This window comes from Spinacia oleracea, chromosome 2 (genome assembly GCF_020520425.1).
Source record: "Spinacia oleracea cultivar Varoflay chromosome 2, BTI_SOV_V1, whole genome shotgun sequence".
Classification (NCBI taxonomy): Eukaryota; Viridiplantae; Streptophyta; class Magnoliopsida; order Caryophyllales; family Amaranthaceae; genus Spinacia; species Spinacia oleracea.
In genome coordinates, this window is record NC_079488.1 from 83,012,410 (window position 1) to 83,026,423 (window position 14,014).

General features: G+C 34.5%; 1 protein-coding gene across 1 annotated transcript; it reads right to left on the minus strand.

Moving 5' to 3' along the window:
* Positions 1 to 3,966: 3,966 nt before the first annotated feature.
* Positions 3,967 to 9,936, minus strand: LOC110805884 (leucine-rich repeat receptor-like serine/threonine-protein kinase BAM1). The gene is made up of 2 exons (XM_022011501.2): positions 7,000 to 9,936; positions 3,967 to 4,636 (listed from the first exon to the last, which is right to left on the minus strand). The coding sequence occupies exons 1-2, from the start codon at positions 9,602 to 9,604 to the stop codon at positions 4,215 to 4,217; spliced, it is 3,027 nt and encodes a 1,008-aa protein (XP_021867193.2). The 5' UTR covers positions 9,605 to 9,936; the 3' UTR covers positions 3,967 to 4,214.
* Positions 9,937 to 14,014: the final 4,078 nt, after the last annotated feature.

Genomic DNA, 14,014 nt, shown 5'->3' on the forward strand with positions numbered 1-14,014 from the left:
CAATTTCTAATATTATGGGAGGAAATTTCCATCCGAGGCTCCGATACAACACTCAGTAAGTTTCAATTATGATCCAATAAGTTCAGGCCTCATCCAGTAAAGACAATGCACTTTAGCTGAGCAAAAGGCCAAAAAACCCCATTTTCAAAGGGATCTTATGTAAGTGAAGCTGAAGTAATTCAATCTAAAGCTAACACCTTAATTTTCTTATTGTCCGAATGGTAAAGAAACTAAGAAATCAAGTTCAATAACACATACATTTTTATCACAACCTCGATTTCAACTTGGATTCATGATGTGAAAATCTTGAGTTTGGAGGCAAATCTTTGTGCCAAGATTCATGTTTTTTCACTGGTTCATGAGCTTTGGAACATACCTTAGTTTCATTTTTTTTCTTGTTCCCTCAAATCCAAAAATAGACATTTGTCCATAAATCTGACCATGTCAATAGGACCTAGCTCAAAAGAAAAGTGGGAAAACCTTTATGCCTCGACTTTAAGGTTGAGAGAAAGTTAGGAGATTGAAGAAAGATGTTTAGAGGCAGTAGAGACAGGAGACAAAAGGGAGTTAACGTTAAATATGTGGCATGGAAGCAATAGAAGCCAAGGTAGCTGGAACATATGCGTTAGAATAAAATTAATAAGAGCTTTATTTTTAATCTGTTTGCATATGTTAAAGATATTTCCCATATTGAAAAAGGAATACCTTCCGATTGCGTGGTAAATATAATTAATTGGTCACATAAAGAATAAGGTACAAAAGAAGTAGCTATTTTCTTGAAGAGTTGCGACGTTTTGAGGTGTTTTTAGGAGTGTTTTCTGTTTTAGTGTTGTACCGGAGCTTCAGATTGAGTGTTGTATCAGATATTCGGATGTCAAAGTTTCTCCCATGATAACAAAATTTATTTGGGACTCTTACATATGTGGACTCATTGGGTGTGGATGATGATTTTGAAAGAAAACTCATGACAAAAATGATATGAAATTAACAAAATAATAGGAAAACTACAATAAACAGTCAGAAAAAGAGTATTTATAAGCAAACAATAAGCAACGGCTAATTTTCAAACACAAAAACTAGCCGTTGAGCATCAAAATGAGTAATTTTAAGTTATTGGTATTTGGTGAATTAAGTTTCTGAATAAGGGTATTTGGTGAAATAAGTATTAAAATAGGGGTATTTGGTGAATTTGAAAATTAGGTTAACGGAGGACTAACGGCGCATCATTAGTAAGGGTATTTTGGGTATTAAGTCATTTGTGAGGGGCATTTGGTGAATTACTGAAAGTCGAGGGGCATTTGGTGAATTACGCCAAAATTCGGGGGTATTTCATGAAAAATCCGTTACATTTATGGTAATTGAATTATATTTTTATTTTATTGTATCTTATTTTCCTAAAAAAAGAGTAATGTAATTTATTTATTTCAAAAGCCAAAAAAAAATGTTTTGGCGGAAAAAACTGCACCAGGAAGTGACACGTGTTATTCTTGGTGTCTATTTTAGTATAATGTAATAGATCGTCTTTTTTCACAAAAAGAGTAATTACTTAAAAGGTGTTGGAAAATTTACCAAATACAACCTTGTTAATCATAACCTCAAACTTTCAAATTTGTAAATTGCTACCTTAAACTTACCTCTCCACTTTAAATTATAATCTCGGGTCATTTTCAGGCAAAATCAATCAAAATATGATGTCATTTATCTTATTAAACACAATAACATAATTTCCTAAAAGAATAAAAAAACGAATAATTTCTTATTAATTTGTTTTTGTTTTTTTAGGAATTATTTAAATTTTGTATAGATTTTTTTGGAACTTTTTTTTTTGGATTATTATATTAAGGGCATCATATTTCGATAATTTTTGACGGAAAATGACTCGGGTGGTAAGGTATACAGTTTAAGGTTGTAATTAACAAATCTGAAAGTTTAAGGTTGTAATTCGTAAAGGGAAAACTTTGGGTTGTAAAATTTCCATAGGTGTTATCTCACAAATTTTCTGCTGTATAAAGTATTTTTCACAAATCTGCATTGAATGTAATACTTGCAATATTATGGGAATAGTTGTAGTACTTACCCTTACAATCCTCTTTGGAACAATACTCTTTCCATCAATTTTGTTAGTTGTCATGAACTAAGGGATCGTATTCCTATCTTCAACGCGTCGACTCTTCTAATGGAGGTCTTAGAGCAGGTTTTTGATGGCAAGGGTCATAGTATATGTTTAAGGATGTGACCATCTTAATAAAATACACCTAAAATTATGCGAAGAAGTTGTTTCGTGTGTACTTTCAGAGTTTCAGGGTTACATATATATTGTGTTTGACTTAAGATTCTGAATTTGTTCTGCTGCTGTCCTGGAAATAGAGTCTTATGTGAATGATAAATTTTGCTATGATGGTTAAAGAGGAAGATAACATAAGAGTTGGTTGAGTTGTTATTTTATTCAAGTTTCCTTAGACTTATTATATTTTGTTGTATGAAGCGTAGGAGACATTAAATTGGCTGAGGAGTACGTAACATGGTTTAATCTGGTAATGTTTGCCAGTGACTTTGATGTTCAAACAAGTGTGCTTGCTGGAGGAGGGATTCCAATTATCGACTGTAATGTTCAATTTGATAATTTGTTAAGTTACAGGCTTACAGCGCACTCTTCATGCTGAAGATGCACGAGATTGGCATGTCAAATTAATGTGATTTTGAAGAATCCATGTATATCCATGATATTTGGAATACTGAAACTTTTGCCGAGAAAACAGTGGCCTTAAGCTTGTAAGAGCTGTGGCTCCATGGTTTGGATTTTGGAGGAGATATCTTGCTGGTGGTAGAAGAAACTTTTGCAAAGTTAAGCCTCATGTCCAGATCATCTTAGTGAGCTTGCTGATGATGTTTTTACTTGTATTCTCTCCGTTTTGTCGGTGCACAATGTTGCAATAATATTTGCATTATCAAAAATCTTGCTTAAGGTGTGCTTGCTTAGCCTTTCCTTATACCTAGTTTTGACCAAGATGGGTATGGTAAGTTTAGCTAGGGTCATCGCAGATGTTGTGTAGGGCGAAGAATGTGGATCAGGTTTTACCTGGACTGGTATGTAATATACGGAGTAATGTCTAGAAAGTCTATCCAGGGTTATCCCACATGTTGAGCACCATGTAAACAAGCATACGTAAAAAATTTGGATCAGAAAGTCGTATCCTTTTGCCTTTCATGTCGCCTTGAATCCCTTATGCCAAACATGTTGGTGATGTTGATAGCTAGATCACCTTTGCTGCTGCAAATAAGGGTCTGCAGAGTCTTAGCCTTCAATTTATGTGTGGATGAGTGAAGATGTGGCCGTATATTAAACATGATGATTGATGACCACTTTTCCTCTTCTTCTTCTTCTTCTTCTTCTTCTTCCAATTCTTGTATTAAAAGGATTTGCATCTTGGCTCTCGCATTCTGAAGCTTGAGAATGATTAGTCTTCCTAATAATAGGTTGCAACTTGCAAGGACTAGAACTATCTGTAGACCTTCTCCAATGCATCAGCTTTGAAGTGCTCGATCTTAGGCGTGTCTCTTTTTTTCTTTTGCAATTTCTTTCTGAGATGTTTCCAATCTAGAAACTGTGTATTTGTTTCTCTTTTTTTCTTTTGCAATTTCTTTCTGAGATGTTTCCAATCTAGAAAGTGTGTATTTGTTTCTGTAGGAATGTACCGATATGTTGAACAGAACATATTTTGAATAACCTTGCAGCTAATGCCTCTAACCTCGAGTATCTGTTCCTTCGAGGAGAGTAGTCTCTGGTGTGTGGGAAGCTAGAAAGTACGTTTGTCTTGTGGTATTGGCCAACATGTTAAGACTCCTTATTTACAAGACTCTTCTTTTCTGATGCATAAACTACCTTGTTGGTTGTTGGCAGAGCAGAGTCGATTCTGAAGTCAGAAAATTAACAAAACTGGACAATTCTGATTAACAAGATTCGCGGAATCATAATAATTATTTTGTATATATATTATTATTATATAATATATTCCATGTCCAATATTCACTCTATGCCTAAATCTAATTAGACAGTGAAACTAGAAACACAATGTTTACATATTAATTTTCACAATAGTAGAAGACTAGCTATAATAACAAAACCTACATTTCTAAACACAATTATCAAAAATTTCCCCAAAAAAAATAACCCTTATACCACAATTTCTTCCTGATGCTTGATGCAACAACCTTTATCCTTTTTTAACATCATTAGATTGTTGCTTATTATTATTATTATTATTATTATTGCTGTTATTAATGAGTAACGAAGACGACGGAGCAGGTTGATATCCCATAACATGGTAAGGATACTCTGATAGAATTTGAACCACTTCTCTCATGGTCGGACGCTCAACGCTATTTTCTTGGGTGCATAACATGGCAACGAAGAACAAATGCATCGCTTCATCTTGGGGTATTGCTGTTAGCCTAGAATCAATGATAAGAGGCACCTTTTCCTTTCGCCCATTTGTTTGGACTCTTGACCATTGTACTATATCTACCCCTTCTCCGAAATCACCAACAGGACGTCTTCCTGTCAGTAGCTCTAGCAGAACCACCCCGAAACTGTATACATCGCTCTTCTCGTCCACCCGTAAGGTGTATGCATATTCTGCATTGTCAATAAATAATAGTTAGACGTTGATATTGCTATATACTTAGGTACTTGTGTACAGAAAGTTACTGATAGCAATTAGAATCAGATGCTGAACACTAAACAGATTGCATTTTATTATTGTCTGTACCTTAAAAAGAAACAGAATCATATCTGATTTCTGGGGAAATTCATATTGAATCAAACGATTTGGATTCTTTATAGACCCAACTCTGAAACTGTGACTTGTACAGTTTGCTCAGTACAGAATCTTAGACAGTTAGACTAAAAGTGAAGGGGCTAATATTCCGTCCTAACCTCTAACTCAAAAGTTAAACACATAATGATCAGACTCCAACATTTCTAAGGGAGGTCAGGCCCATTCCAAACATTATTAGACTCCATTCAACTTGAAACCAAACACAATGGCTTTCTATCTGAACGTACAACCAATCCAAACATCTTGTTTACTACCTCTATTATGCCATAAGGCGAACAAAATAACATTTTTTAAACAAATATGAAAAAGAAGAAACATATAGTGTCACTTTCTTTTAAAAAGGAGAAAAAAGAAAAATTGATAAGAGAGAAATGGGAAATGGGGGGAAGTGGGCACGATAATAAATGTGCATGTGGTGTTCACTTTCACAGCACACGATGGATGACACATACTGGCCTGGCCTGGCCCAACAGATTATCATCAGTCAACTAGCCTTTGCTTTTATTTTACCACTTTTGCTTCTTTTTTTTTCTTTTTTTTTCTTTTGCCTTTAGCTGTTTTCCATAGAATTCTCATAAAACCCCCCCCCCCCTCCCCCAAATATTGCTCCTCTGACACCTTACAGTACACCAACATTTTAGTCCCCCCACACATCCTTCACTTTAGCCTCGACAAATCATGGACATACCCTACTTCAAATGTGTGTTCCACGTCGTCAAAATAGTGAACCGTGTACGTCAATAGTTTTAATATACCGACCAAGTGAGGGGCGCATATCTTGTAAATATGACTTCACTAAACCGAACATGTATAGTATGAATCAGACCAGTTAAAATCGGAAAAAATTAGATGAGCCAAGACCAAGAAAAATTAGACCAGACTGGACCAGTTTAGGCTAAATTGAGAAGAATCACATCAAACTCAACCAGAAACTTTTAATTCCGACTTTCGAGTAGACCAGACAAAGTGAATAGAATTATAAGTATGCGTTATTTAGACCATTATTCTCATAGTTTTGTGATTTTGAAAATAGGTTAGAGTTCGATAATTCAAATCTATATGGATAGATTTACCCGTCAATTTTGTCAGGTCTGTCTATGTAGCCCACAAAGGTTTTGGTAATGCCGTATGCAGCAGGGTAATAATGGGTTTCTATTGTAAATTTGTAGTGACCTTAGTTTTGGATCTAGGGATGCGAGTGGCAGTAGGTTTAAAATAGAGCTAATGATCACCGTAATCATAATGTTTGGTCACACTCATTAGACATTGAGAATGAGAGTACAATGCCCACTGTTGCAGTCTTTTGTTTGTTTCAAGACAGATCTTGATTTTAGAAGAAAAAAAATTACAAAAAATTACCTCTGCAAAATTAGTATCAAACGGCGGTAAAATTTATAAATATAATGTTTATGGAGAAAAATGATTTCTACTTCTTAAATCTAAGGATATACTCATATACTCCGTACTTGTAACTAAAATGGTTATTTGAATAACTTTTTAGATTTAATCTTTGACACAGTTATTAATATCTTCATAATTTGTGATAAAAATTGAGGAAATTATAGGGTTTTTTATATGCATGTTTTCCAACGGATGTCTCAATTTTAGATTTGTTACCACCGTAAATTAGGATATGGCTACAATAAAAATATATAATATATAGTGAGAAAAGAATTAATCGTAATGCTTCTTATATCTTGACTTTAAAGATATAACTACGGATAAAATAAACTTATCATTTGAGTAACGTTTTGATTTTATCGTTGTGGTAAATTTTGTTTATTTAAACATGACAACAAATTTATTTATTAGATTTATTTATGGACACTTTTATTAATATCTACAAATGAAAATTGAGCAAATTGTTTGGAAATTGATACAATTTCAAAAGATATTTAAAAATGAAAAATGATGAAATTATAGGGTTTTTTATATGCATGTTTTCCAACGTTCAGCGGACAATCACAATTTAGCAAATTGTATTAAGCCAAAGTGGGGCCTCCCTTGTTCACTAATCACTAACAACATTGACATGAAATCTAGACTTTCATATGATATGTGATTTTGATATACTACATATATAATCCGTAAAGAAATGAAGTAACTTAAACGAATTTAATTAAAAGTAACTAAAAAAATAGAGAGAATGAGTGTGACATACCTGGAGCAATATAACCATAAGAACCAGCAATTGCTGACATGCACTCTGATGCGCCGGACAAGAACTTGGCAAGACCGAAATCCGCCACGTGTGCCTCGAAATGCGAGTCCAAGAGAATGTTATTGGATTTAACATCACGGTGAACGATCAATGGAGAAGAATCATGGTGAAGGTAACAAAGTCCTTTAGCAGCCTCAATTCCAATCTTGTACCTCATGTTCCACCCTAGGAAGGCTCCTAACTTTTTACCGTGTAACGCTTCCCCGAGGCTCCCGTTACGCATGTACTCGTACACCAACAGATTCGTGTGCTTGTTTGAGCAGAACGCCAGCAACCTCACTATGTTTCGATGCCTTATTTGTCCCAGGGTTTCAATCTCGGCTCTGAAACCATGGTCATGCTTCTTGTTGTTGGGTCCGAAACCTAACAACTTTTTTACTGCGATTTCGGACCCACATGCCATTTTACCGTGGTAAACAATTCCCGCTCCCCCTCTTCCAATCACATTACCGTCCTTCATGCATTCCATAATATCCGAAACATTAAAATCCACTTTCTGAAACGTGGTCATTTTCCAAGAATCGGACCCCTTTTTAAAGGATTTTGCCTTGAATACCGCCGCCCCCGCGAAAATTAGGGAGCAAACCAAAAGAACAAGTGCAAAAATAAGCTTATACTCACCACTGGATTTTATGTTTGGACTAGGACTAGGGACCAAGGACAAATTACATGGGTTGTTCAAAAACAACCCACATAGTAACGGGTTACCCACGAAGGAGGAGGCATTGAACGCGGAAAACTCGGGTAGTTTTCCGGATAGATCATTCAAGGAAAAATCCACAGTTGTTAAACTTTTCATGGACCCTAGCGATACGGGTAACGAACCGTTAATGTGATTCCTAGACAAATTCAAGTAACTCATTATTGTATTACTAGAAATCTCTGGAGGAATTGACCCAGAAAGATTGTTTTGACTCAAATCAAGATATGTAATATGAGGACAACTTCCAATTTCAGAAGGGATTAACCCAGAAAGATAATTGTTGCTAAGATCAAGCTTAATTACTTGCTTAAGTTGACCAATTGACTTGGGAATTGGGCCTGAAAACTGGTTCCCCTCAAAATAAAGAAATTGGATCGAACTGAAATTGGATATGGAATTCGGCAAAGGCCCAGATAAAAGGTTATTAGAAAGATCAAGCTGGTCCAATTTAGCCGGGTTTAACACACAAGGATCCACATTTTCAGACAAATTACCAGAAAGATAGTTGTTTTGGAGCTCCAACAAGTTGATTTGGGGCAAGTAAAGCAACCCATTTGGGACAGTACCATTAAGGTAATTTTGGCCTAATCTGACCCTAATTAAACTAAGACAAGAGCCTAAACTCTCTGGGATAGGTCCAAAAAGGAAATTATTCATCAAGATTAAGACAGTAAGGTGGTTAGAGTCACACAAGTTTGAAGGGATAGTACCAGTGAGCTTATTGGAAGACAAATCCAGGACTTGAAGCTTCCCATTCTTGCCCAAATTTCGCGGTATCTCGCCGGTGAAGTTGTTCTTCCACAACCCAAGAGTCTCCAACTCAGGCAAACCATCAGCAATGTAGTCAGGGATTGAGCCATGTAACTTGTTCATGAACAGGTTTAACAACTTGAGACTCTTAAGGTTGACAAACTCATGTGGTATCTCCCCAACAAATGCATTTATCGAAAGATCGAGGTTGGTTAAACCCGTAAGATTCCCTATTTCTCTCGGTAATCCACCCGAAAGGCGGTTCATATGCAAGTAAAGTGTGTCTAACATCACCAAATTCCCCAGTTCCTTGGGTATCGGCCCAGATAATCCACAGCTTGAAGCATCCAAATGAACAAGGTTGCCCAACTTACCAAACTCCTTTGGGATACTACCTTCATACACATTGTATTGCCCTAAGAAAAGTAGCCTTAAATTTGTCAAGTTACCCAACTCTTTTGGGATACTCCCTTGAAGATCATTTCCTCCGAGAAACAAATACTCTAAGCTGATTAATTCACCATAGATTTGTGGGATTTTGCCGTAGAAAAAGTTCCCCCCCAAATCCAAATGCCTTATGTTTTTCAACTTTGTCACCCCAAGTGGAAGAAAGGAAGTTAAGTTATTGTTGTTGACATCGAAAACCTCCAAGTTTGGAAGGTTTGAAAAGTTCCAACCATCCAACCCACCATCAAATTTGTTGTTGGAGAGGTTAAGGAACTTAAGACTACTCATTGTTTTGAACTCGTCGAGGCGGCCCGAGAAGTTGTTTCCTGCTAAAGAGAGATGAATGAGACTGTCTACGGTGGATAATACACAAGGCGAAACAGACCCTTCAATGTTTAAATCTGTTAAGTCTAACGAGATTACTCTCCCATGATGACACTTCACCCCTGTCCATAAACAAACTGAGCTCGAATTCGACGAATCCCAGTTTTCTGGATGATTATGAAACCCTTGCTTCAGAGTAAGCAATGCTTCAAAATCTGAGGCTGAAACAAGAGATGAAGATAATAACAAGACCAACAAGAAGAAGAAGGAACAGAGGAGGTTGAATTTGAATGGTGCTAAATAAGGAAAGGAAGTGACCATTTTACTGATTCTTTTTGTTTTGGTAATTAGAAAAATACTGAAAATAGAAACTTCTTATTCAGTGTATGAGTATGAATATAAAGAAGAAGAACATGATGAAATTACTACTGGGTTTTTTATGTTAAAAGTGGAAGGGAATCTGGGAAACTTGTTCTTGAGGTGTTTATGGAATCAAACATCCTATCATTAACAAAGGAAGGAAGAAGAGTCTTCAAATTTAAGCTAAAGATTTTTGCTTTTTATTCTTCTTTAATTTGTACTCTGTGTCTCTATCTTTCTGAGAACGGGATGATAAAGATGACAAGGAATGCTGTAAATAAATTGTACGACTACTTCTGGGACCTAGTAAGAGTATCCTTTTGTTATATACTCGGCCAACTCGCAACTCTGTCCGTTCCCTTTTGTTCTTTCGACTTTGTATTCTTTAATGGGTTTCCTTTCCAATACACCTAACAACGGGAATTGGGAGGGGACTGGAACCTATTCACCTAAAACTCACTCCGAATTCGGATTAGCTCTAAGGATGAATCGGGTGCTAACACCAAAAAAACAACGGGGTGCTAATTATACTTGCTATGTTCCTCTTTATTATTCTGACATTTTGTATTTGTATTGCTAATTATACTTAGATGCGGGAGCTAATTATTCTCATCTCCGTTGCATTCCTTTTTTTGTTTTTGTTTTTAGAGAAAGACCGAGCGGTCAAGATTATATTAAATCAAGGTCCGCCAAGGTTTGAACCGTTTTTTGTTGTTTCTACTTTATTTTAATGGTTTTCGAAGAGGCGGAGACTAGATTATAAGATAACTTTTTTTATACTCTGATAAGAAATGTTACATTAGACACCCCTATCAAAGGTGATTATACTCTGTATATTACCGGCATTGGATCGGTAAGAATATTTTTTTTATACATACTCACTCCATTCCTTTTTGTTCTTACAACATTAATTTTTAACAGTTTGGTGGGGAGTACATGCTACTCGTATACAAATACTTGTTATATTCCTTTTTGTTGTTTCGACGTTATTTTTTACGATTTCCAAGAACGGGGGAGTATGTTACGAAGTACTCCCTTCGTCGATAAAGATTGCCTCATATCATAAATGGATGTCTCTATTTGTTTATCTCATATCTTATTTGGTTTGTGGTCAACACATATTTCTTCTCACACATTACATAGTACTCTATATTATCTATTACTATATACTAAAAGAGGCACGGAATGACACGTGTCATTTCCTGGTGTTAGAGTTATGGTATATCAAGGGTTCTAGTATGTTAGGAAACTAGATCAGTTGTGTTAGTTTAGGAATCTACTAGAGTCCGACACCTAATAAAGGTATGTTATAGTTTCCTATATAAACCAATGATGTAACCAAGTTATGATTAACCCATTAACCTATATTATTGTCAATCAATATTAGAGAGTTACAAATCCAGCCGGTGGGTTTTTAACTCATACCCACCGGCCGGAGACTATTTTGCGGAAGCGTAGGATCAATCCAAAATTATGGATAGCTCCGATACCATGATAAACTATAGAGAATAATATTGATGGGTGATATTATGACTGAATGACTTAATCATAACTTGGTTACATAATTGGTTTATATAGGAAATCATAACATAACCCTATTAGGTTTAGGACTCTATTGGTTTCCTAAACTAACACAACTCTAGTTTCCTAAACATATTAGAACCCTAGATATACCATAACTCCAACACCTGGTGCGACTTTTTCCCGCCAAAATGTTTTTTTTATATTTTACTTTAAAATAAATAAATTACATTACGTTTTTTAAGGAAACTAAGATAAAAATATATTAATTACCATAGATGTGTACTGCATAATATATTATTGGAGGAAAGTTAAATCAATATTATTTTTTCGTTTATGATATAATTTTTTTTATGTATTATTATAACTTTTTAATCTGATAAGAAATATAAAAAATATTGATAAATGAACTTCTAATGTTAGTCTACTATTAATAATATAATACATGGTAACTGGTAAGTACGAATGTTAATTTAAATAATAATACATGGTAAGTAGACTAACATATAAGTTTATTTATCAAGATTTTACTCAATTCAAAATATGTTGTATTTGACTAACTCGGTTATGCTCGGGTCTTTTCGAAAATTAGTCTTGAATCATTCGGGTTTGGTTAACGTTGTTAGATCGTTCTACATACAAGTAAACGACTATAATTTTTAACTTTGTATAGTAATATGCAAATTTAGTTCATTTGAATATTTTTTTACACAACTTCGAATTTATACTTTTCATATATCCTTTTTACTTTCATGTTTTCCTAATATCATACTACCTCCGTTCCTAAAAGTTCTTTACGCTTTCCGTTTTAGTCCGTTCCTGAAACTTCTTTACACTCTTACTTTATTCCATTTTTACTCTTATTTGGTCCACCATAACTTACCCACTCACAATACTTTAATATTAGTTTCCACCCACTCACATTGTTGGACAATTTATAGCCACTCATTTTCCATTTGTTACCCCACCATCACATGTTCACCAAAATTCCTTAATTACCGTGCAAATAGTAACCGTAAAGATCATTTAGGAACGGAGGTAGTACGTCTTTTAGTTACTATTAAAATAATAAATTATTTTAGTAGTAGCCGTGCGTTGCACGGGCCCTAAACTAGTTTAATCTAACTTAAAAGGGTTTTCAATGCAACAAAGAATTTGCTTTGAAAGTTAATTGACCGATAACTTATACTTCCTCCGTTCATTTTTACTTGCAACGGTTTTCGTTTTTACGCATATGAATGCACAACTTTAATTATTAATATCTTTAAATCTCTTAAATCGGAAATTATAAAAATTTGATATTTTGAAAATAAACATTGAGATGAATCTAATAAGATCTCACAATACTATATTTTAACTTATATATAAATCACAAATAACAGTCAAAATAGAATATGTGAATAGTGTTAAAATTCCAAACATTGCGGGTACTAAAAATCGAAGGAAGTACGAAATCACAGAGTAATTCTCTTTTTACAAATAAACCACAATCATGTAACTTATCATAAATACACTCTTGGACCAAAACCTCATCATTATGAGCCGGAAGTCTTCATATTCATAGCAATAATGCAATATGCATGCTTACATCAGCAGTTGTAAATATTTGTTACGAGGTATATTTGTTTTGATTTTGTACTTCTAGTTTGATAATTTAATATTTTGTTCGTCATCTTTTGACGTGTATAAATAATAAAAAAAAAACAAATTTTAATTTCTTAGGTCGCTTTTATTTTATTTGTTGCTTTCCTAGTAGTCGTTCAATTTTTCTTTGCTTTATTGCTTTCATCATTTTTTTGTTTTCTATTCTCCTTTTGATCGATCTTCTCTCTCCTCTTATGCTTAAATTAATCACATATTTTCCATGTCGATAACTATTTTATTATGTAATCCGTACTTAGTATGATTTTATTTAATTAACTGACTTAATTAAGAATGAGGGTACCTACGACGGTCTTAAATCACAAGCTAGGTGAATTACCTCATGAGACGAATTCACTTTTTTTTTTCAAATAATAATAATAGTGGTTACTCGATCTTATGTTTTTAATTAGATATATGTAGTTACCAATGTATTACTCGTACTACACTCTTGTGACTTGGCTCACACAATAATTACTCTTTTTATTTGGCATGTATAGTATAGGTGGAGCAGTACCAAGTAATGTTTGGCCTAGTGGTAAAGGTTTGGCTTCATAACCTCAAGGTTATGGGATCAAACCTCACTAGGGGTTCTTTGGGAGTGAGGATTTCCCATATAATCCCCCTCACTTTCAATGAGTCTGATCTGTAAAGCTGGCCAGAAATATCTGTGCGAGTGAGGATTTTCCATATAATCCCCCTCACTTCCAATGAGTCTGATCTGTAAAGCTGACCAGAAATATCTGTGCGAGGTACCAGTACAGTAGGATTATTTTGAAATGGATATAATTCCTCTGTTCTTTTTTAAATGACACAATTATTTAGGCACGTTTGCCAACGCACGACTTCAATCGTTAATATCTTCAATTATGGATAAAAAAAAATATAAAAAGTTGATATTTAAAAAATATTTATCGACACGAATCTAATAAGACCCCGCACGACTATGTTTTCTCTTACGTATAAATCACAAAAGGAAGTCAAAGGAGTTTGGGTGAATAGTGTCCAAAACTCAATTGTGTCATGTAAATAAGAACGGAGGAAATATTATGTAACTATAAAGTCGAAGGCAAAGAAAAAGCAAGAAAAAATAAAGCCGCTTGGATAACAAAAATCTAAAGTTATCAACCAAGAAAAATGAAAACATAAATTTTAAAGGTAAAGATTTTGCGTAAATAAAAGAAAGGAAAGAGAAGTAAAGTTTGATTC